At 42.7% G+C, this 23,551-nt stretch overlaps 1 protein-coding gene across 1 annotated transcript; it reads right to left on the bottom strand.

The window, feature by feature from the left end:
• Positions 1–664: 664 nt before the first annotated feature.
• ehd3 (EH-domain containing 3) lies at positions 665–23,295 on the bottom strand. Its single transcript, XM_067241067.1, has 7 exons — positions 22,481–23,295; positions 20,240–20,416; positions 18,479–18,576; positions 4,158–4,399; positions 3,305–3,475; positions 1,902–2,066; positions 665–1,503 (listed from the first exon to the last, which is right to left on the bottom strand). Exons 1-7 carry the CDS (start codon positions 22,705–22,707, stop codon positions 976–978), a joined length of 1,608 nt encoding a protein of 535 aa, XP_067097168.1. The 5' UTR covers positions 22,708–23,295; the 3' UTR covers positions 665–975.
• Between the last annotated feature and the right edge of the window lie 256 nt (positions 23,296–23,551).

Here is a 23,551-nt window from a genome sequence, read left to right as displayed (position 1 = left end):
TTTATGAAGATGAACCAATGGCTATGCTGCATAACTTTCTTCCACCTTCTGCACAGTAAATCAATGTAGGCCGCTGCTGCAAGTCATTGCATGTAATGCATTTTAATTCAATATCAAATTTCTCTTTGAAATAATTTGGATGTAAAACCAAATTATTTCCTTCAAATTCTTTCAATGTGGAACATTTTGATTCAAATTGGGATTATTCAAAGCAGTTACATGGGCAATGTTTGTAAATTAAATCTGCTGTTATTCTGAAGATTTGTATGCATGCAGAATATCAAGACTAGTACAGCTGGAAAAGTTATGTAGTACTAGACATGCCCCCTTTCTGGGTACAGAACAGATCACATCACTGTAGTTCATGCCACAACTACAGTTATTGATAATGCAGACAACAAATATATGAGGAACAATGGTCTACAGGCAGATTTTCAATATGTATTAGTTCTATGAGGTCTGACGTCCAAAGTGCCAAAGGAAAAAAAGGATCATACAAACCAGGCTAATGAAATAAAAATGCAATTACATTCCCATATATAGAGACACAGAGAGATCCTTTAGTTTTGATGCCAACTTCTCAATTGGGGTAGATACAGTAACTGCTTGACATGCATGTCTGTGTGTGTCTGTGTGTGTGTGTGTGTGTGTGTGTGTGTGTGTGTGTGTGTGTGTGTGTGTGTGTACTAAAGGGTCCAGATATCATTCTCTAAAACCTCTCATTTCTCCCCTTCCCAAACGTATAATAAAAAATAAAATCAAAACATACAGGTGAGAGGAGAGAAGGCCACACCCTTCACATCGAGACAGACTACACAGCATGACTACCACAGGTTCTGCTCTCCTCTCTTGAAGTGTGGTCCTTCACCTATCAACCCTTTTGTCCTCGCTGCCGGCTATCTTCTTCTTCCTCCTCCCGATGGAAAATAGAAAGAGGGAGAAGGGTGGGATGGAGATGGGGGAGGAAGGGGGGGATTACTCTGGGATTTTTCTCTTAGAGGGGGGCACGAGGTGCGACGGAAGGTCGGCGGGCAACTCGTGCCCCTCCAGTTTGACCTTGATGAGATGATTGGCTAAGGCGAACTCCTCGTCATCCAGCATCCCGTCCTTGTCGATATCGGCAAGCTTCCAGATCTTTCCGAGGACCGTGTTGGGCAGCTTGGACTTCACCATCTCCCTCTTGGCGTTGGCGCCTGTCACCTTCCCGTTCACGGGAGACAGTGTGTAGAAGATCTCGTCGTAGGCCGGCTTGTCCCGCGCCACTACCCATTCGGCCTCGTCGATGCCCTCGCCGGCACCCTCTCCGTAGCCATGGCCGAAGGGCCCGTTGAGTGTACCGTCAAAGGCGCCGCCCTTCACCGACTGGTTGGGCCGCTGGGTCTCCTCCTGGCGGACGAGCACCATGAGCTGGGCAATGTCGTGGGCCAGCATGTCATCCACCATGTCCAGCAGCTTTATCTTCAGGGGCTGGAACTTGTTCAGGTCGTGCGACTGAAGCTGGTCCTGCAGGTGGATGAAGAGAGAGGAAGGGGAAGGGGCAGGTTCAGGGTTGAAGTATAAGGTGGGACGTCAAGGGCGAGAGGATACAGTTTGAAAGTTGCACATGTATCTAACTGTCGACTAGGTTTCCATGTTTGTCTCTTTTTGTCTACATTTATTCTTTCTTCCCATGTAGGGAGTGTAGGGAGTCAAATGGCTGAGCGGTTAGGGACTTGGGCTATTAATCAGAAGGTTGCTGGTTCGATTCCAGGCCATCACAAATGATGTTGTGTACTTGGGCAAGGCACTTCACCCTACTTTCCTCAGGGGAATGTCCCTGTACTTACTGTAAGTCGCTCTGGATAAGAGCGTCTGCTAAATTACTAAATAAATGTAGTACTTTGTTCCTCTCTATCACTGACCTGCATCTTTTTCAGGTTGGGGAAGTCTCCTGGTGATATCTGGTGCTCTCTTTCGATGCGGCTGTAGATTTCCCCCAGGCAGCCAATCAGCTCCTTCTTCTTGTTGTCCTTCCCGAACACGCTGGGCATCTCTTTCTTCAGGGAGCTGATAATGTAGGCATGCACCTGAGATAAGCGTGTGTGTATGTGTGTGTGTGTGTGTGTGTGTGTGTGGGAGGGGGTAGGGGGGGTGTAAAAAAAACAAACAGTCAGTGCACCTTCCCCCAAATGTCCCCAAACCAGTATTTTATTTAAGTCCATTGCTTGGGAGCCAACAGAAGAATATATAATATTCTGATATATATATGTCAGGGAATCGGGCTAGTAATCCAAAGGTTGCCAGTTCGATTCCCGGTCATGCCAACTGACGTTGTGTCCTTAGGCAAGGCACTTCACCCTACTTGCCTCGGGGGAATGTCCCTGTACTTACTGTAAGTCGCTCTGGATAAGAGCGTCTGCTAAATGACTAAATGTAACATTTCTCTCCATCCCTCACAAATCTTTGAAACAGGGCACAAACATGTACGTCACATACTTTCCTGCTACCTACACCAATGCAAAAGTGGGTTCCCTTTCCTAGTGTTTTCCCAGAATTCCCGGAGATGAGAGGAAACATTTCCCCCTGTGATGGCTCAGGTGGGTGTAACCCCCCCCCCCCACACACACACACACACACCTCCACCTCACACACACACACCCCCACCCCACACACTTCAGTGGAACACTCAAGCCTGGTTTCCCTTCAGAGGGTGGAAGAGTCCAACTCTGCTGACAGAGGCGGAAGTATAACGCTCCTGTATGGTTAGGAACAGGGGAGAACAGGATGTTGGTGGGAAGGGAGTGGGGAATAGATGAGAGACTCCTGCACACTCACAAACGCCATGTAAAGCCACCTCAGAATACAACTACAGAGACGTGTTTTCACTTCGTAGTCTTCCTTCCCATTTCTCTGTTAACAGCCGGATTTAGCAGAGTGGACCTCCGAAGATATGAGGCTGATGGCCTTTCACAGCCACAGGATGCATGGAGAAAATGATTTCTGTAGCCATCAGCCTCCAAATATCAATGGGAATATCTTTTGTGGATTTAAATACAATGTTTCCATGTGTTTTTGTGAGTGTATGCTTACACACTAGCTATTGAAATATGTTTGTTGCCTGCAGATATACAAACAGAATGAATCAATAACAATTTGATGCATCTGGTAGGGTGGAGGCTAGAGCACAGCAAGGACATAGTCTTGGACCTGGTAAAGTAGATTTGGTGTCTGTGTGTGTGTGTGTGTGTGTGTGTGTGTGTGTGTGTGTGTGTGTGTGTGGGGGGGGGTTCTTTCCCTGTAATACCGATATGTTTGGGCCTCTCACCTTGGCGAGACGGGCCCTCTTGATGAGGTCGTTGAGTTTGCGCAGCGCGGCATTGCGTGGCAGAGACTGGATGTCCTTGAACAAGTCCTGCTCTTCCGCCTCGAACAGCTTCCTGTTATCTGGGATTAGCAGAGGGTGGGACCAGAACGATCCGATGTAGACTCGGATCACCTGGAGGACACAGTAACACAGTGTGTTGTACTGCAGTGTACTGTAGTGTTTTGTACCACAGGGTTTATTTGATGTATTTATTGTCTTGTCTGTTTTCATGCTGCTGACCCCTTTATGAACAGTAAAGAACATATATCTACCTATCACATGACCTTATGAGTGCCTACACATTCAAATGGTTATGAGACACATTTATAAGATTCTTAAGACGATAGCAACATTGTAACATTTGGCAGAGGGAATGGTTTATTTTTTTGGTCAGTCTAGATCAGGGGTTATTGAAAAGGAAGTCCTATAGATTGTAGACCTATATACCAGGGCTGCGTAGGTTAAATACCATTTTTATTTATCTCTTTCGGGCTCAATAATAATACATGCAACCAATTTGATAAACAGTGCCCTTCATCAGGTTTTCTTTTTGATTTTACAAAACTCTCTGGTTTTATGAATAGCTACTTAGGTGTAGGAACAGTATAAGAAAGCTTTCAGCATCTAGTCTTCATTCCAGGCATTAGATAACCTGTAGTTGGTGTTTGTCATCATGAAGACCAGAATTATGCCAAAGAACATTGGCCAAACCTTAGATTTACCTAAATCTACTGTTTGGAACATTATTAAAAAAGAATGCGAGCAAGGATCTAAGTGTCACCTCCAGACCTAGCTGGCACATTTTTGTACAAACCTCGGGCGTGTTAACGATCTTTCCCAGCGACCACATCAGCGCTCCATAGACCCTCATCAGCTGCTGCGTCTCAATCTGGTCGGCCTTGTTCAGGACCACCCGGATCTTGTCCTCGTGGTTCTTCAGAGCCTTGATCACCTCCGAGAACTCGTCCGATATGTCCAGCTTGTGGGCGTCAAACAGCAGGATGATGCGGTCCACGCGCTCTGCGAACCACTCCAGAACCGCTGCAAAATCATAGCCTGGGAGAACAGTGGGATGACCCGAGGAGTGTGTGTGTTGGGGGAGGGGGGGGGGGGGGGGGGGGGGCGGTTAGGGGAGATGTCAAGAAAGAGTCAAAAAGATGGAAGGACAGAAGCGGAAGAAAAGACAGGGGGAAGGAGGGAGTTAATATCAGAGATGAGGTTTCACTGGGTCAGTGACAATTACAGCATTCATAACTACATGCACGATTAAATCCTGAACTGCCTATACAAAGATATACAGATACCCATCCTCTCTCGCTCTTGTACTATACCATACAACAACTCAGTCCTACAAGATAGACCCATTAAAGACACCCACTGTTAGCACTCTTCTAGCCTGGCAGAGGTGACATTCATCGAGAAGAGAGTGGAAACCTAATCCTCTACTTCTCTCCACTCTCCTTCCCTAATGGAGTCATTACTGTAGCCCGAAAACAGTAGTCAGACATGAATATGGGGAAAACGATATTAAGCAGTCGAAGTACATTTCAATGTTGAACTGAAAGAACAATAACAGTAGCAAGGTTGGTTAGATGGTATTAGAATGTTAATCATTCAAATAGGCAGCACAGGATTTAAAGCCAGATCCATATTTAGACCAATGCTCAAAGCCCAGACCCAGATCTCCACCCAGGTCTAGAATGAGTCAGTCAGCCATGTTCCCAGGAGAGATCCCATGTTGCACATAGGATGGAAACAGATAAATGCACACAAGCCAAATCCATGATCTTTAACCACAGGAGCATTACAGAAGCCTTCTTGAGGATTGTCCAGGCACAGTTACACATCTGCTTTACAAACAAGAATGATATCCCAAATAATTATTCCTCAGACATTTCTACAGACCATTCATTGGCACAAAACATTCATGTACTGTTAAAAGTGTGCAATTATAGTCTTTGATTATCTGTCGTACTTACAATATTTACTACTTGTTTGTCGCTTTTGGAAAAAGCGTCTGCAAAATGAATACTAAAACTCAAATGTATATTCTGTGAAAGTTCGAAATCATGTGTTGTGTTGGTGAGCCAGTAAAAGTTTGCTGCAGTGTTACAGGAGATATTATACAATTAGGTGCTATGAAGGACATAGAGGGTTAATATACACATATGTTTCTTTATATTGTGTGGGGAAAGCTCCCAATAAAGCCCTCGGGATTAGATTTAGCCCCTGAAATATTTCGCCTAGTGCACACTGTTGCTGTGTGTGTATGTTGGGGTCTGGCGAGTTTCAATAAAATCCCTTTGCATGGATTTAATAGTCATGGCGGATGCAATCAGGTGAGGAAGGCTCATCATGATAGTAATAATAAAGATTTTTAAAAGAATCAAATGATTTGTCTGGAGCTCTGGTACCATAACATGAAGTGAAGCAGCAATGTTCGGAAGAATGCCTGCCCTCTCCAAAATGTAGCTCCCTAACAGATGTTCTGGTCAAATTTGCAGTAGTGTGCACTAGGTGTTAGCAAGGGGATAGCGGATGACAGGGAAGCCCATCATCATCCTGGGCTCAGCAGAAGACTTGAGAGTGTGGCTAAGACCTGTATGGAGAGCTGGGCCAATGGCATCACTGGAGACTCAAACTGTTCAGGACAAAGCTAATCTACCCAGTAACATTTTTCAATTGCTGGAAGTAGCTCTAATCAAGGAACATGTAAATAAGAAAACATCACAGACAGATGAAACACAGTTTTACATGAAACATCTGCTGGACTGGAAGACAACTCCATAAAAATGGCTCCTACCCTGTCAAAAGCTTTTTATGTACCTGACATAGGTGTGCTTGGCTGAAATTAGGATGTACAGTAGTTTGGCCTCCGTAAACCATTGGGACATACAGTATGTTAAGTTAATATGACAACATCACACAACTTTCCATGTGTCTGGCTTTGGCGAGGACCACTGAGATATAATATAACACAAAATGTGCTCTAAGTGATCTCTATGGCCCAGCTGCATGGGCAGGCTAATGATGCCGCTGGGTTAACTCTGCAGGAGTTAAGGGTCTTTGCAAGGGGTCCTTTCTCCACAATACCTCCATACGGGCATCTATGCAGCCAGCTATAGCCAGCCCCCTCTTCAGTCGCCACTGGAGACAAGGAGAGAGATGGAGATGCACACACACACAACAGGATGAACATGAAAATGTGCGCATTGTTTCAGTGAACTGAAATGGACATGAAGTGACGTTTGATGAGAGGTGTGATCTCGTCTGTCAGTAACCACTTATGGTTTACAGTAACTCCCATAACAGTTCTCTGGAATACTATGGATCTATAAAGTATCTTGTGTATTTGCCTGTGGTCAAGCACTGTGGTGCAAGACTATGGGTCATATTTAGACTGGCTGTGCCCCAGGTGCATCGACTACAGTTCTGCAGAGTGGGAGTGTGAGGGTAAACAAACAGCCAGTCTTCTCACAGAGAGATGACAGGGTTTGCACACATTTATAAGCCCACACACACATGCACACAAACATATGTACACACACGTACACGTCCACACAGACGCACCCACACACAAAAAAACACTGTAATTGACCATAAACACAGCTGCGCTGAGAAGTTTGCACACTGCAGTTCATGTGGGGTGTCAACATAACCAGAAGCAGCAATCATTCCCTTTCCTTCAGCAACGTTTCTGTAATAGGCCAACTATTACCAACTATCCCCTTGACCGCTGGTAACCTTTTGGTATCAAATAATAGTACATTCTTTTTATAAATTAGCTCTTAAAACACGATCATGACAGACTCAAACATGGCAGTCACAAAAAAGGCTTTTTAATTTTGTTTACTTGGAATTTCTTATCTTATTTCATACATTCAGTAGTAGTGGAAGAAAGTATCTCTCTTTTGCTGTTAACGTTCCCTCCATTCTGTGACTCCATCAACAGAACAGCGTGGGATTGTTCTTCCCCAAGTCACACCAAGGGCATTCTGCCTGCTCTGGTATGTGTACTAAATTAGTCTGTCAATTGCCATTGGGTTGGACACAAAGCCAGCAAGACAGACAGCCAGGGCCTAGACCTACTCCCATTTATCTTTCTGTGTGCTCTCTGTGTGTCTGTGCATGTGTGTGTGTGACATAGTGCTCTTGTCACCTCTTGTGTTTTAAACTTCCAGGAATTGAGAGGGTTACACCGTAATACTGGTTGACATAGTAACGCAGGCGCTTAAGCACAGTAGTCCACAATAAAAGAAAGTTATCAAATCAGAGCAGGTAGAACAGGCACAGCTTTAATAATTTATGATTTGTATTGAGGATGTCCTTCAAGTTTCAGTCTACAACAGAACTGAATTGACCTTGTAAGAGCTGGATTAGCAAGATCAAGACCACGCAAGAGTCCATCATTCCAAGCTGCAAGTTATCGGTTTGCTCCCTTTTTCCAGTTTCCCAGGACGACTTCCCTGATGGTTATGTGTAACAAACCATCTGACAAGTCATGTTAAGAATGAATATAAAAGATGAAAACTGCGGCCAACCAACATCTTCTAACACTACAGTCTGAACACTGCAGTAACTGCCACTTTCATGGCCCAGCTAACATCCAGGCTCTCTCCATTTCTCTCGTTTTCTCGCTCTATCTCTGTCTCTCCCTCAAATGCCAAACCCTGGGTAACACTTTAGAATAATGGTCCGTTGTTAACGAGTAGCTATTATGCAAGAAATAATAGGTAGTTCTACATTAACACCGAATTTAATACTATTAACTAATATGGAACCAAGATTAACTAAGCAGTAAGTAATAGCGAATTTAGTACAAAGGTAGTTCCTTGGTAGGTATTTCATTATTACTAAATAAATATATCCTCATTGAGAACTACCTGTGAACTATGACCAATTAAGAAAGAATAAGCAATGAATTACTAATCACAAAAGTAACGTCTAAAAAGTGAACAATTGTGTTTTTTTTACTCTTAACATGGTCATAACATTTCAGAAGCTTGTGCCTCAAATTAATTATTTGTGGAAACCAGTTTATGAATATTAACGTTATAACGTTAATATTATAATATTTGGGGAGGGACGTGTGTGACTGCTATTACGTCTTTCTGCAGCTCAGAAAATATCAAATCCTGGCCGGTCCATATTCCAAATCCAGTCGACTTGGCTTACCGAAACCAATTTACCCTGAAATCCATGTCATGTTTTCCCGAAACCTATACTCTGGTGCAACGTCAATGAGTGAGTTTGGAGCGCTAAATCATTTGGCACATTTTTATGGATGGTAAATATCCAGTATTTGGCTAACATAATCCCTTAGATAACGACTAGGTGAATTTCACTAGAATTTCAAATTGTAGAATTAGTGCGAATTTCGAATGCAATACTATACAGTTTGTATGAATGGGACTTTTTACAAGCTAGCCGACAGCTAGCCTGGCTTTACAGCTAGCAACAACTGTACAATAGCTAGCTGCGTTTTGGGCCACGTTCCTGTTCTCTGAATTGGGTTATCTACAGTGGCGTTTTTATATGTAAAAAAATAGGTGGGGCACAAACCATTTCGAAATATAGGATACATACCATTAAAGCTACAAAACTCCCTCTTGCTACTGATGTGTTTATTTAACACATCAACAAACAGCGTGGCTCCACAAAACACTTTTAACGACAGAGCGGCTTGCTTCTACCAGGTGTTGTAGTGGCCTACACAGGCCTACTGGAGAGACCTTCTTGTGTAATTGGGTGTGCTTTGCCTTCGGCAAGGGAACAACCTTTGTTCTCTCACATATATATTATTATTATTCTTTTTATTATTCTTTTTGCCCCCCTAAAACTCAGTCAATATTTGGCCTACATAGACAAAGTAGGTGTCAAAAGTTTCGTCTTGGTAGCGATTGAGTTGCTTCTATTGGAATTTACGTTCCGTTGCATGGTTTAGGCTGAAGTTAAGTTTTTGTGGCGAAAAGTGAAGCTAACGGTGGCTAATTTGCTAGCCACAGTCACTGACGTTACTAACGTCACTAACGTCCAGAAAACACGCGTGACTACCTTTGGCAGAACATTCGTTTCGCATCTGTTAACTTGGGGGATAGCTAGGCTAACTATAGCTTTACTGCAAGGCAGCTGCAGAAACGCCACAAGAAAAGAGGCCAGGGTGATAACTATTTACTCATTTTACTTTGTGATATGACACACAATTGTGATGTGTAATGTACAGTATAAGCTGATATTATTAAGGAAGTACATCTACTTTCGGAAACAGTAGTCTACTATTTCACTGAAGTATTAGCATCATGACATTAGCCTGTGTTGCCCGGGCAACACATACTACAGTGGTCTATGATGTAGCGTTATCTGTTTTCAATCGTTAAAATAAACATTCCTCACATATACATTTTCGTTGTAGGATTTATTCTGACATTAGTAAACGATTTGTTGGTGAAATTACCATTACTTGTGGTTTCAAACCAGTGTAGCTCACTGCAACGCTGTAGCTTACGCGAGACACTACAAAAACATCTACACTACACAGCTGTTTAGGAAGTCAAACGGCGACAGAACATGTTCGGCACTCCCCTTACTTAAATCAAAAGTCTATCTAACTACTAACCTGAACTTCATTGCCACAGCCTAAACGTTGTCAATCTGTTCATGAAAATAATTAATTTCAGCTTAAACCGTACAACGGAACGTTAAATCCAATTCAACCAACGCAATCGCTACCAAGACGAACACAGCAGTAGTCTAGTACCATCTGCTAACTGAAAATATGCCCCCCAAAACGTAAATAAGCTTGACATTTATTTAGTGGAAAATCGCTCATTCATAAAAAGCTCACTGGTAGCGATCATTGTCAGTAACAACGCTAAATGCGATATTGCCCTGTGTGGAGAAGCTGCCCCGGTAAATTGTAGTAGTACAATTTACGATTTTGCGATTTTCCACTAAATAAATGTCAAGCTTATTTACGTTTTGGGGGGCATATTTTCAGTTAGCAGATGGTACTGTTTGAATCGCGATTCCACCTTCTACTACCGGGTAACGTCGTAGAATAATCTTCAAAAGGGGTTCTTTATTAATGAATGAATGCAATGCGTAGGCTAAATGCCTGAAAATATCATGAGAAGGGAAAAACTTAAGATGACGTTTAAGTCATAGAGATTAGGTAAATTTTTACACCGGTCTGCCAAATTTATTCGTTTTGATTCAACGATGAGGCTGCCTCTTGCAGGGGAAATGAGAAGACATCTATTTCATTCTACACTTCACTCGTATTTTCAGTTGTAAATGAGCAGCAAAAAAAAATGCTTTTAAATCTATGTAATCTTTATAAATAATAAGTATGCATTTTTATATAAAATATACAGAAATATCAGTTGTAAAAATGTCATTCAAAAACAGACCCCTGTGCAACCGACACAAGCAAGCACACCCTACAATATCCCCAGAAATTGTACCCTCTCCTTCTCTCACACACACATGTAAAATTACCACTGTCACATTTGCAAACCTAAATTAGGAATGCAACCAAGCTCAGAACCAATTTGCCTACAGGGCCATACCCGAACAGCAATGAGCTCAACACCACTGACGGCCCCAACAAAGCGGAAATGTTTTGACTAAAGGTTCAATAAACACTAAAATAACAAAAAACTGAATTTTCTGTCTGTTAGTTGATGTGTCAGGCTTCACAGGGTTAAGCATCTGGGGGGCTGTTTCAATAACTATACGGGGCCCTACCCACATCTAACATAATAGAGCAGAAAAAGCAAGGACTCCTGTTGGTTTGCATCAATGGTTTATTATTTTATTATGTGCACTTTCATCTTCATGAACAGGCATCTAAACATAGAAATAATCCAACCTTATTTGATTAAAACAATATACATACAGCGTTTTATGTTGGAATAAGCCTCGCCCTTTCGGTAACTTCACTGCTTAGCTAATTGATTAGCGCAGTATATTTTCAGCTGTCTGGGCTGACTCAAACATCCCCTCAACTTGAATTATTTAACAAAAGCAAAGAAGAAAAAGTGTCTGACTGACACTGAACCGAACTTAGACTACTGGTATCATAAATAGAAACGATGGGCTCCGCGTTTCAGCACCGTGGACATGCAGGTCACCGGGCGCAGGGTTTGAGCTAGCTCTACAGATACTGGACCAAAGAAAGAGGTCACTTTTGGTAGACTGAATAAGCTTTTCTTTTGTTGTCCGATATGTTCAGCACCACTGGCATATGTACGTTTCATTTCTTTTCCTGCTCAAACTAACATTTTACCTTCAGATCGCTTAAATCGGTCACAGGGGTGGTAAACGTCGCCATGGTAACCGCGAGTTCGACCAATCAGAGATATTTACATTTAGTCATTTAGCAGACGCTCTTATCCAGAGCGACTTACAGTAAGTACAGGGACATTCCCCCGAGGCAAGTAGGGTGAAGGGCCTTGCCCAAGGACACAACGTCATTTTGCACGGCCGGGAATCGAACTGGCAACCTTCAGATTAATAGCCTGATTCCAGATATCAGTGTTGTTTTGCTTAGGATTGTGGGTAGTGTAGTATTTCAACAGAAGATAGCAAAAAAGGACTACTCGCTCTTCTTCTTTGCTGACTGATGTTGGCGCCAGACAGACAGACAGCCAATCAGGTATGAAATACAAGATGACGCTGTGGTGGGGCTACCGGCTCTCTGCCCCACTTGGCATCAAATTCGTGTTATCTACATTGATGGATTAGAATTCTGAGCATGCGTATTAATACTTTGCCACGTCCAATGTAAATTTCCTTGTGAGAGAGGGGCTAGCCCATGAGCCCAAGCCCTCGCCCCTCGGCTTGAAGCAACGGCCCCGGTGGATGTAGGTGGTATTGCATTTCGTGTTTTATTCTATTAACTCCAGTCAACATTTGCAAAGCTATCTCCCCCAATAATTTTTGTTCGATTCTCGAACCTGGCTCATACTACTAGCTTTTTCATAGAATAATTTTTCCTGATTTTTGCTAAGTTTGAAACCAATCCGAAATGGGTAAACTAGCACCCCATTTATTTGCTTACGTCAATAAAAGTTGCCTGCAAATGTGCTCGCGGATACTAACAGGGCACGAGCACAAAAGTTCACATTGGCCGATAGCCGATTTACCTGGAGCTGAAAGAAATGGCTTGAGTTGCCTGCCCTGTTGTAGCAAGTTTAGCAAATGGTTGTCACACATACATGAAATGTTGTTAATATAGTTTATTCCCGTTATTTTAAAATAGATTTGATTTTTCGTAAAAACGTTCATGACATGATGGCAAATATTATATTATGTTAAGCGTGAGCATAGATTGTTGACATGTCTATCTGGAGCAAAGACGAAGATTAATAGTACTTTAACTGATAACCACAATAGGAAATTATATATATATTTAAATAATATTAGTCTTGCCTTCAGAAGCTTTTGTTAAACACACTCATTATTCTTTTTTTGATCGTGTCAAGCCAGACTGCTTTTGTGGGACAATGAAGGTCCCCAGTGACTCTATGTTTCACCCCCACTTAATATCTGATGGAAACGTCTTGTATATAGTTCTGTTAATATGCCCCTTTCAAAGGCACGTTCAATAAAGTAGATTATATTTTAGACACACTTCTCAATTTATTACATTATTACCAAGTCTTGTTAGATCACGTTATATCCATTAATTGGCGTTTGGGTTAGGGTTAACCCTACAAAACCAATTGGTTTTGTAGGTTGAACATATAAAACACAAGCCACATTTCTACACTGATGTTAAATTGAAGGCAGTGTGATTTTCGTGGCATTTCGTTTGAATATAAAGTTGACAGTAAGCTATGGTAAATCTGCATTATGGAAGATTTTGTCGTAAAGTCATGACAAAAATAACTATTAAGCTTTCTTTGCCTGGCGAGAACAACGACGGAGCTAAGTGTTCATGTTAACAGTTTATTTAATCCGATACAATGCATTGGAAATCATACTCAAATCACGAAGAAAAAAAACAACATATGTGATGAGTTCCATTTAGAATAGCCCTATATTTAGCCCTATAGGCTATTTCTAAAAAACAAGTGAAAGGAATACTATACAGTGACAGCATACATTTCTGTAAAGTTTGCATCATGTCTCTGATTCTTATCGGACTTGTACCCCATTCTGCCACTGCAATGCCTTAGCTCACACGCTCGCAACCATATAAATCTATGCTCGCGACTGGTTGTCGCAAAGTATGACGTGTACAGCTAGTTGCAAGCGTGCACGAGGTCTCGGAGCTAGGGAAAAAAAGAGCCACTGTTTAAAGCTGGACCGGAAGAGTCGGAAGTGGAAAGATGGCGCGGTCCAGTTTCGTACTCTCGCTTGCCTCACTGCGCCGCTGAGCACTTTTCATAGAAATGAATGGGGACGCCATCTTGGAAGACAAAAGTTGCTTCCTCTAGTTATATTAACTCTATGGGCTAGCCCCACCAGAGCCCCACCTTCACGATTAGCCTCTGCTAATTCGAATCGGCAGAACGCAGTCTGAAGCAGCAAGGCAGGGACCAATGAACATGAAATAAAATCCTAACACAAACTAATGAAACGAAACAATTTAGGAAGATGCTATATTCATAGATAATAAATGATTCGAAGTAAACGAAAAAAAAAAAGAGAAATAAAACATAACAATTTTGTTGCAGTTCTTTCTGTTGATAACAGGTGGGGCACTGCCCCACCTGTTGTATTTCGCAGTAGTGGCCAATGCTAGACTCATTATAGAGTGAGTAGGCCTATACGCTGATTTGGGTTAGGGTTAGCCATGTAGCTACTTACTTATTAAGCCATTATGTTTGACTCAGTTTCTCATCACAGTTTGTTGAATGTGTTGAATGTTTCATTCCAAAATCCAAATTTTTTGTTTAAATGCTAGGTTTCATCATTGTGCCAAACAAAGAATGTTTCATTCAGACATATTTTACAAAATGCTTTATTCTTGCATGTCCATGTGCATTTTTGCATTATGTATGATTTTCTTTTACGATTTAATGTAAGTCTTCCAGTGCATATAATTAAAAAAAATGTTATCCAATCACTGCAGTTGTTTTATATTGTAGATCTTGCGAGGTGACGTTAGGTAGAGGTGATGTTAGTGAGGTGTTAACATGTTTTTCACTTTGAAATAATGGTCCAGATTACAGTTACTGCGGGATGACAAGGTAACGCTTGAGTAATTAGTGTGGAGTTAACATGTTTGTCACTTTAAAATAATGGCCACGTCACAAGTAGTTCCTGCAGGATGACAAGGTAACGCTTGAGTAATTAGTGAGGAGTTATACTGGTTTTCACAAGTAATATAAGTCTATTTTTATATTTGACATATACAGGCATACATTTATGTGAGGCACTAGTGATATTCTAACAAACATTGTAATCTGGAAGATGTGGTTTTGCGCTTATCGCAACATAAATGCAGGATGCAAATTGTTTTTGACAAGAGAACATCGATGTTTATATTCATATCCTAAAGAGAAGTCCTCCTCAGGCGGCTACTGTAACATAAAGGTAGGTCTTTGGAGTCTGAGACATATTGAACTGACACTCAAGAGCTCATAATAGTAAACTAATCCAATCATGAGCGTGTCAGCATCACTTCCTAATTATAATTTTTTTTAAACGAATTATCATTATTTGTATTACACCATGTTTAAGTTTGAAATAAACAGAACATACATCCATCCTTAGGTAAGAGTAGTCACAAGCTCAATCTGTAGCTAACGTATTTGGGGGGATATAATATTCATAAACTGGTTTCCACAAAGAACCCATTTGAGGCACAAACTTCTGAAAAGTCATGACCATGTTAAGAGTAAAACAACCAAATTGTTCACTTTTTAGACATGTTACTTTTGTGAATTTGTGAATAATTACTTTTAATAATTAATTGGTTATTCTTTTTTAATTGGTCATAGTTCACAAGTAGTTCTCAAGAGGATATATTTATTTAGTAATAACCAAATACCTACCAAGGAACTACCTTTGTCGTAAATTAGCTATTACTTACTGCTTAGCTAATCTTGGTTCCATATTAGTTAATAGTATTAAATTCGGTGTTAATGTAGTACTACTTAGTACTTCCTGCATAGCTACTTGTTAACAACGGACCATTATTCTAAAGTAATAGTACAGTCAGACAGAGGTGTCACATTACAGGAGCACTGTGCTATCAGGTGTCAGGTGGCTGAGCGGTTAGGGAGTCGGACTCGTAATCTGAAGGTTACCGGTTTGATTCCCGGCTGTGCAAAATGACATTGTGTCCTTGGGCAAGGCTCTTCACCCTACTTGCCTTGTCTGCTAAATGTAATGTAATGTATCAAACCTTGGTGAAGGTGAAATGTATTAGTTTGTGAAGATGAACATGCCTAGAGCAAGCAGGCTAATGTTTCTTTACCTATTATTCTTTTTTTCATTTTAGCCCAGTGCTGTTTTTGAGAGTGATGTGGTCTTCATTGAGAGAGAGACCAGACAAGGTGACACCAGGTTGTAGAATGTTAGTTAGGGGAGTTCCGTGTGCTGTCGCTACCCTACCTTACCTCACATTTGGGAAGAAATATGCACAGTTTGAAAAACATCTAAAAAATCTAAAATATCAGAATATCAAACCTAGGTTACAGGTTTGTTTAAGTGACAGTCCAGGGCAGAAGGACATGGAAGAATACTGTTCACCATAGAAATTAAATAAAAAGTAAGCAAGTTGTCCAAACATATATCTATATAAACACTAAGGCTTAGATTTGAAATTGACTCGTTAGCAGCAGTAGTAATAGCAGTAGTAGTAGCATAATAGCATTAATAGCTGTCTTCTTAACTTGTTAACTGTGTTTTGATATTGTAGGTACACCAAAGTTCTTTCTGTTATGATAAGCTTGATGATGAGCATCAGAGTTGGGCCTAGATACTTATTTTCAAGCCAATTTGGGTATGTGTGTGTGTCTGCACATACGGTAAGCCAGCCCTGTGTTTGATATTAGAGGTTGTACCACCAGTGTAGAATGTGATTGTGATTGAGTTAGCCCCGTGCAGAGCTGTGCTGCCTCTTAAGAGGCTCTCATTAGGACAGCTATATCTGTCTGTCACACACACTTGCTAATGAGTCGCCCACGACTGTCTGACCCAGGGAACGAGGGGAGTATGTGAGTGAATCAGGATGACCCAGCATGTAGTGCAGTGCAGAGACAAAGAGAGAGCAGTCTTTAGCAGAGAGAGTGAGAAACACAGAAAAAAGAGAGAGAAACAGAGAGTAAGCGGCTAATAGAGTTTTCTAGCTGATGAGACTCCCACAGAGCCCACAGGTGCGGCTCAGGGTCTCCAAGTCACACCCCCAGGGGCAGGACACAGGCCTCTTTAGCCCCACGGGCTAAGAGGAACAGGAAGAGGCTAATAAGGCCACAAGGCCTGAGGGGGAGGTTGAGGCAAGAGGCTGCATAAAACAATGATGGCTGTAATGGCCAAATACTAATGTACTACAGTACACACAAACATCTAACAGATAGACACACAAACGCACACACACACAGACAGACACTGTTATGGCTTCCTAACCTTTGACTCTCCCACAATCTCAAAAGTATTTAACAGTACAGTAGCTACTGTAAAAATACATTTTATAACTGTAATTCATGAAGTTATATTGATTCAGTGGATCTTTATGAGTAGGGCAACAGAAGGTCTATAATACTGCAGCTTTGTATCACACCATGATGAGCATTCAATTTCATAAAAATAACTAACTCGGGAGAAAAGAGAAGTACTGCACCATAGATGAGCTCAGTCAGCATGTTCATAACTGCTGTTTCTCCAGAACCCTCCTGGCAAATGGTGAGCCTCACATATGAATGTGTTTAACAAAATGCTTCTTCTAATATGGTCTCTCTCTCTCTGCTTCCTCCCCCTTGTCCGCCTCATAATCCTTCAGCCCAGCTAGTTAACCCTCTCTGACTGCTTTCACACACACACACACGCGCACGCATGCACACACACACACATGCACACACACTCCCCAAAGGAAAGTGCTGACACCATGGATAAGGGTGATTACTATGGGATAACTGGTGTCTGATGGGCACCAGCAAATGTGAAATGAAGTAACTACCAGGGACAAAAACACACAGCAGCACATGCCCACTGGCATCTACTACAGAAACACTACAAACTTCTTTAATCACATGGAAAGATCCACACAGACATCTGAAGTAACCTGACAATTCCTTCCAAGCTGAACTAAATCTGAAGAAGAAAGTAAAACTTGCTCTGGTCAAACCAAAACAATTGGAGTCGACATGAAAACATCAGTCATGGAGTATATTGAAAGCCTTTCAGTGAAAGAAGAGAGAGACTTTCAATCAGAATTAATTTGATGTGTTGACAATGTTTTCTCTGTGAACGGGAATTCCACAGGGAACACACACACACACACATAGCTTTATCATCTGGAACTCATGTTCCTACATATAGTCATTTAGCAGACGCTCTTATCCAGAGCGTCTGCTAAATGAGCGTTTGTTCCTAACACACAAATCTAAAAAGACACACTATATAACAGCTGAGATAAAAAAAATATTTCACTAAATGAATTTCACTAAATGTATTTAACTGTACGTAAGACATATTTACGTATTCTTTTCCTAACCGAAGCACTTATAGGTCAAGTAGAAATGCTCAAAACACACACAAAGATACACAGGGTCTCAAATATCCTATAAAATCTGTGTGTGTCTGTCAACACAGTTTGATCATGAGTGCATGGAGACTGGGCTCCGCTCTGCGATGGTATTGTCCCTGTAAATTTTGAAGGGTCATTCAGAGTAAAGGATGAAGCTTCAAAACACTGCTCTACGTCTGCAGTATGTGTGTGTGTGTGTGTGTGCGTGCGTGTGTGTGTGTGTGTGTGTACACGTACATGTGTGGGTGGGTGTTGATGTGGGGAGGAAGGTGTCAGAGATTGCAATCAAAACATCAAGACAACGCAAAGTACCCACAATACAACCAAATTGCCTCAACTCTAACATAACCAAAGTGAGAAAACAAGATGGGGTGCTTGGCTGGTCCTGGGGGGGGGGGGGGGGGGGGGGGGGATGTGTGTGTGGGTGTTTTTACCTCTGCTGATCCTCTGTTTCTCGCCAGACAAAATCCCAGGAGTGTCGATCACACTGATGCTCTCTAGCACTGGGTTAGGCAGCTGTGCACACACAAACCTGGACACACACACACACACACACACATTATTATAGTTTGGAAAAAGGTTCAGGCACACCATTGGTTGACTGGCATGTTCGTTAACTGGCTGTTGGACTGGTTGACTGACCAACTGGTTGGTTAGTCATATGGTTGGTGGCTGAATGACAGATTTATCAGCTGACTGAATGAGTAATTGGTCAGCTGGCTTGTTGGCTATCTGGTTGTCTGTAGTGGTCATCTGGTTGATTGGGTGTATGACTATTTGGCTGGTTGGAGAACTGAAGACCAGTGTATCCAACCCTTCTATCTTACTCTTTATCTGTCCCGTGCCAGACATGAATAGAATACAAGCTCCTGTAGATTCTTGTGAGTTTGAAACAGCAACACAACCAGGTCGCCCCTTTCCCTGTTAAGCACATAACAGCATGGCATAAGCCCAGCTGGAAACATCACGGAGCCTCATTCATTGCTCTTTGGCTAGACAAACTGCAAACAAACTGTTTTCCCCTAACCGAAACATTTATATCCTCTCTTATTCCTAGCTCAAAAGGAAACACAACCCATAAACCTCAAAACACCAGTTCAGTCTAATAGTAAAACATGCAGCCCTTGGCTCATTACAAAAACAATGCTACCTTTGAAAGAACCTCATAGTGCAAGACACGCTCAACCTGTGCCTGGAAAACATGAATTTCAATGAACAACTCCCGTTTTTAACGTAGTTGTTTCCCCTACAGAGATGGTTGTGTAAATCTCTCTACATCTGCAAGGATTTGCTCCTTCCCTCTCTCCTTCTGAGGACAGCTGGAGGAACCATCACAGGCCCTTCATTCACAAAGTGTCCCACAGAAACTTACGGTATGAGGCTCAGAGACACGGAGGGCGATTACCCTCACACACACACAAGTTTGTTTTTCTATCCTAGTGGGTCCCGACCATTCGATTCCAATCAAAATGGTGTTATCTCTAACCACTAACCCCTGACCCATAACCCTAACCCAAAGGACATTTGGTATCCATAAGGGTAGTTAAACAAGACCACCTCATATCATAAGACCCAGTGCTCATGTTGACAGTATATGAGGCAGCCTCGGCCAGGAGTAGAAGCGCAATCAGGAGAGGAATGTCGACGATGGTCAGCTAACACCTGCCCCCCCTCATCTCCCTTCCCCCCCCATCCCCATCCCCACCTCCCCTATCTACCATGAGGTTATACTGTCATATTAACATACATGGTTGACTGAGATACTGGTAGGAGACCCTTTCTCTCTCAAAACCACAAACACACCCTCACACATGCACAAGTGTTGCCCCCTCTCTCTCCCTATCTATCTTTTCCTCCCCAAACCAAGTTTTTTCAACATGTGGTTGTGTTTCATAAGACAGCCTCATCCAGCCATCATCAATCACAGACCACACAAGCTTGGCTTTGGATTCTAAACTGACTGGTATTCAGAATCTGATTGAAATTTTGCAAGAGTTGCAAGCGCTCACAAAGCACTAGTGCTTCCAGACAGGTATTTTAGAGACAGAGAACAAAAACAAGGAAAACAAACCCAACTCACTTCCTGAATGCTGCATTCTTGACTTCAGCGTTTACAACAAGGCAACATCGGGTAGGACGAAATAAGGTAAGACGGTAAAACGTCCTAAAGAAAAACCATACAGCACTCAGCTCACCTGTTGAGGAAGGCGTTACCAAAGGCATTGAGCTTCCTGAAGGGTTTCTTGGGGTCGACAACCAGAGCGTTGCCAGGGACCAGCCCCTCCACATCTCCATGCATGACGGCGATGAAAGAGTCGGTGGTGGGCTCTGGACCGATGCGCATCCCTGGGAAGTCCTGCTCTAGGAGGTATCTGAGGAGAAAGGAGAGGTGTTACAACTAGGATGTATCTTAGGAGAGAGGAAAGGAGTTACAACTAGGAGGTATCTGAAGAAAGAGGAGGAGTTACATCTAGGAGGTATCTGGGGGAGAGAGTTACACCAAGGAGGTATCTTTGGAGATTTGAGACAAGAGGAGTTAGACCTAGGTATCTGGGGAGAGAGGAGGGGATTTAGACCTAGGAAGCATTTGAGAAGATAGGAAAGGAGATAGACCTGGGAGGTATCTGAGGAGAGAGGGGAGGAGTTAGACCTGGGAGGTATCTGAGGAATGAGTAGAGATGTACGACGTGGCAGATATCTGACAGGAAGAGAGAAGAGTTCGGCCTAAACTAAGGGGAATAAAGAGCATGGGGGTGATTGATTCTTGCAATGCAATTTAAGAGTGTAATCGTAAAACAGACCTAAGGCTCAGAATGTTCCCCCATCTCTTCTACGTGTGTGTGCATGTGGGGTGTTTGTGTGTGTGTTTGTGTATGTGACATTCATTATAATGTTATTTCCCTGTCACGTTTGGTTTTGTATCAGCAGAAAAAATAGATGCCAAGCGTTTTCCAAAGGGACTACTCAGAGGGTGTAACCATAGTGATGGGACTACAGTCTATCCTTCCAACTCTCCAGCCTCTGTCCTCCAGTCATATCCCCATACTTTCCTCCAGGCCTTTCCCAAAACCTGTCCTCCAGTCCTATCCCCAGCCTCTTTCCTCCACCCACCCCTGTTCACCCATTCCTCTAATTCCCTTCATGTCCAACCCACTTTTTTAACTTTGACAGTGGACATTGGTTATCCAAGAGAGAACGGTCACCTTACCAGCTTGGGTTGTGTCCCTCGAAATTTACAGAAACTCTCAAGACATTTGACACAGACACATGCTGAGCATTTGTGTCAAATGTTTAAGAGTTATGATGCAGTTATGGGTGGTTATGATCATGTTTTAGCTTTCTCCAGCTGCAACAGTGAGGGGACAGCAGACGATCAGAGTTGTCAATGCACGTGAAACAGGATCTGTCGTCTGCAGTCGACCTTCTTCTGCCACTTATCGCAGATCACTCATATTCAGCATCTAGCTGTCAAAATGTCAACCTCACAGAGACATTTCTGGAATTCTGACCTGCCCCCCCAAACCCCCCCCCCCCCCCAACCCATCCCTCCCTGTGTGATGTGAGATGGGTCCACACCCCTAGCAACCAGCAGTAGGTTGTCATTCTCTCTCCTGTGTTTCTCTGCTTCCCTCTCTCTCCTGTCAGCGGGCCTCTGTAGTCTGTCAGATTGGTAAATAGCTCAAGTGTGTGGTGCCGTGCGTATGTAAGAGCTAAACAATCGAGGTGGCATGTGACTGTCCGAGTGTGGCCAAACCCTAAAACGGTACAGCTGCCGCAAACACTTTAGCTTAGAGAACAGAATAGGGCCCAGAAAGCCTGGGTTCAATCTGGGTGTTCTGAGATCCCATCTGTCTCTCATCCTTATCCCAACAGTCTGTATACATCCATGTCCTATTGCACGACTAGCTCTGAACTCGACAAATACAGACCTGACCACTCAAGGTGTTTCACCTTGCTTACATGTAATAAAGTTTAGCATGCACAAACAGTTTTACAACACACATGTCTGGGGCACGACTCCATCAGTGTATTTCTCCACTCTTGAGCAGATAGCTAAGCTGTCTTGCTCAATGTCATCGTAAACTCTTAACTAGACACATCTAAGAACAGCCCATCCTATGGATTTCACATATGATTTGAACTACTACTTGATGTACGGCTTTGGGTTGCCAAAAGCTCACATGTTTATCTTTGACTTAATGGTTCTCAAATTCCTGCTGGAGGGTTTGTCTTGTGCTCCATTATGACAGTCTTCCCCCGCAGTCTAGATATGAATGTAAATATAAATATTTTAATTAAAAGCCTACTATGGCGAAATGTATGGGTTATTTGTTCTCGACTATATGCTGTAAATCACAGGTAAGGGACCTGACACGGTCTGTAACACTGTCATAAGGCATAACTCTGCCCTAAAAACAGCAACGAAAGTGGCCTACCGTATGAAGCTGGTCTTCCCGGTGGAATACTGGCCCACGAGTAGGACCATTGGTTTGTTGTCAAAGTCTGCATCCTCGAGGGCGGGCGAGTGGAACTCGTGGAATTTGTAGTGCTCCTCAAGCGGCAGCAGTTTGGTCTTGTAGAGCTTCTTGAGTCCCTCGCTGACGGTCTGAAAGACCTCTGGATCCTTCTTCCTCCTGTCATCGGTACCCAACCAGCTAAACATGATGGTGCAGGGCAATGGACAACCTTATACTCTACAGGGAATCTCTATGGGGCGGCTGAGGGTGAAGATGATGATGGAGATTCGACAGCGAACAGCCTGTTTTTTTTTGTGGGGGGGGGGGGGGGGGGGAGGGTATTTCGAAATGTGCTTTTGTGGAAGTTGTTATTCTTTTTCTTTTCAATCAATTATTTTTTCTGAAGCATCCTTCATTGGAACAGCTTCCCAGGTCTGTTCAAGGCCACGCAACGCACAAGACACCACTGCATTCAGACGAATAAAAAGCCAGTTTACAACCACAACACATCGACCTTAGAGTATACACATGCACAAAGTCATATCACAGCTACAAAGCCAGATTCTCATTCACGTTGTAGAGGAATCCCCCACAAACAATGATGCACGTAACAAGCTGTCAGAATGTGATCTCGTCTCTTACATTGGGACACAGACGCGGTCAACGCCACCGAATACTTTCTGAATAAAAGATAACCGATCAAATCAAAATAGGAAAAACGGTAATATCGCTGTTGAAAAGCATCTATTCCGTATGCTGCGTAGCTTCTTGCGCGGCCACAGGAATCCACCGGCTCTTTCACTGCAGCACATTTAAATGCCAGTCCGACAACGAAACCTGAGCCGAGAGGAAATACCCAACTACTGGCAAAGCCCCACCCAGTATTCTCTACTGGCTGAAGTCAGTGATGGCAGCGCCATGTTGGCGGATGATGGGAGATTTGGAGGTGGGAGCAGTAAAGGAGGATGTCTCATGGTTGCTGCTCCTCTAGTGGTTGGCCTCTGTTGGAACATTGTTGTCAACAGAAAGACAAGGTGACAGACTTTTCTG

Source organism: Osmerus mordax, chromosome 8 (assembly GCF_038355195.1).
Source record: "Osmerus mordax isolate fOsmMor3 chromosome 8, fOsmMor3.pri, whole genome shotgun sequence".
Classification (NCBI taxonomy): Eukaryota; Metazoa; Chordata; class Actinopteri; order Osmeriformes; family Osmeridae; genus Osmerus; species Osmerus mordax.
The sequence above is the reverse complement of the archived record's forward strand: the minus strand, read 5'-3'. Positions and strand labels throughout refer to the sequence as shown.

Excerpts from the sequence above, each read along its gene's own strand:
- ehd3 (XM_067241067.1), bottom strand. The coding sequence starts at position 22,707 with ATGTTTAGCTGGTTGGGTACCGATGACAGGAGGAAGAAGGATCCAGAG. Across the intron at positions 18,577-20,239 it reads GGTAACGCCTTCCTCAACAG|GTTTGTGTGTGCACAGCTGC; the intron begins GTGAGCTGAGTG and ends GTGTGTGTCCAG. Across the intron at positions 4,400-18,478 it reads GAAACAGAGGATCAGCAGAG|GCTATGATTTTGCAGCGGTT; the intron begins GTAAAAACACCC and ends CTGTTCTCCCAG.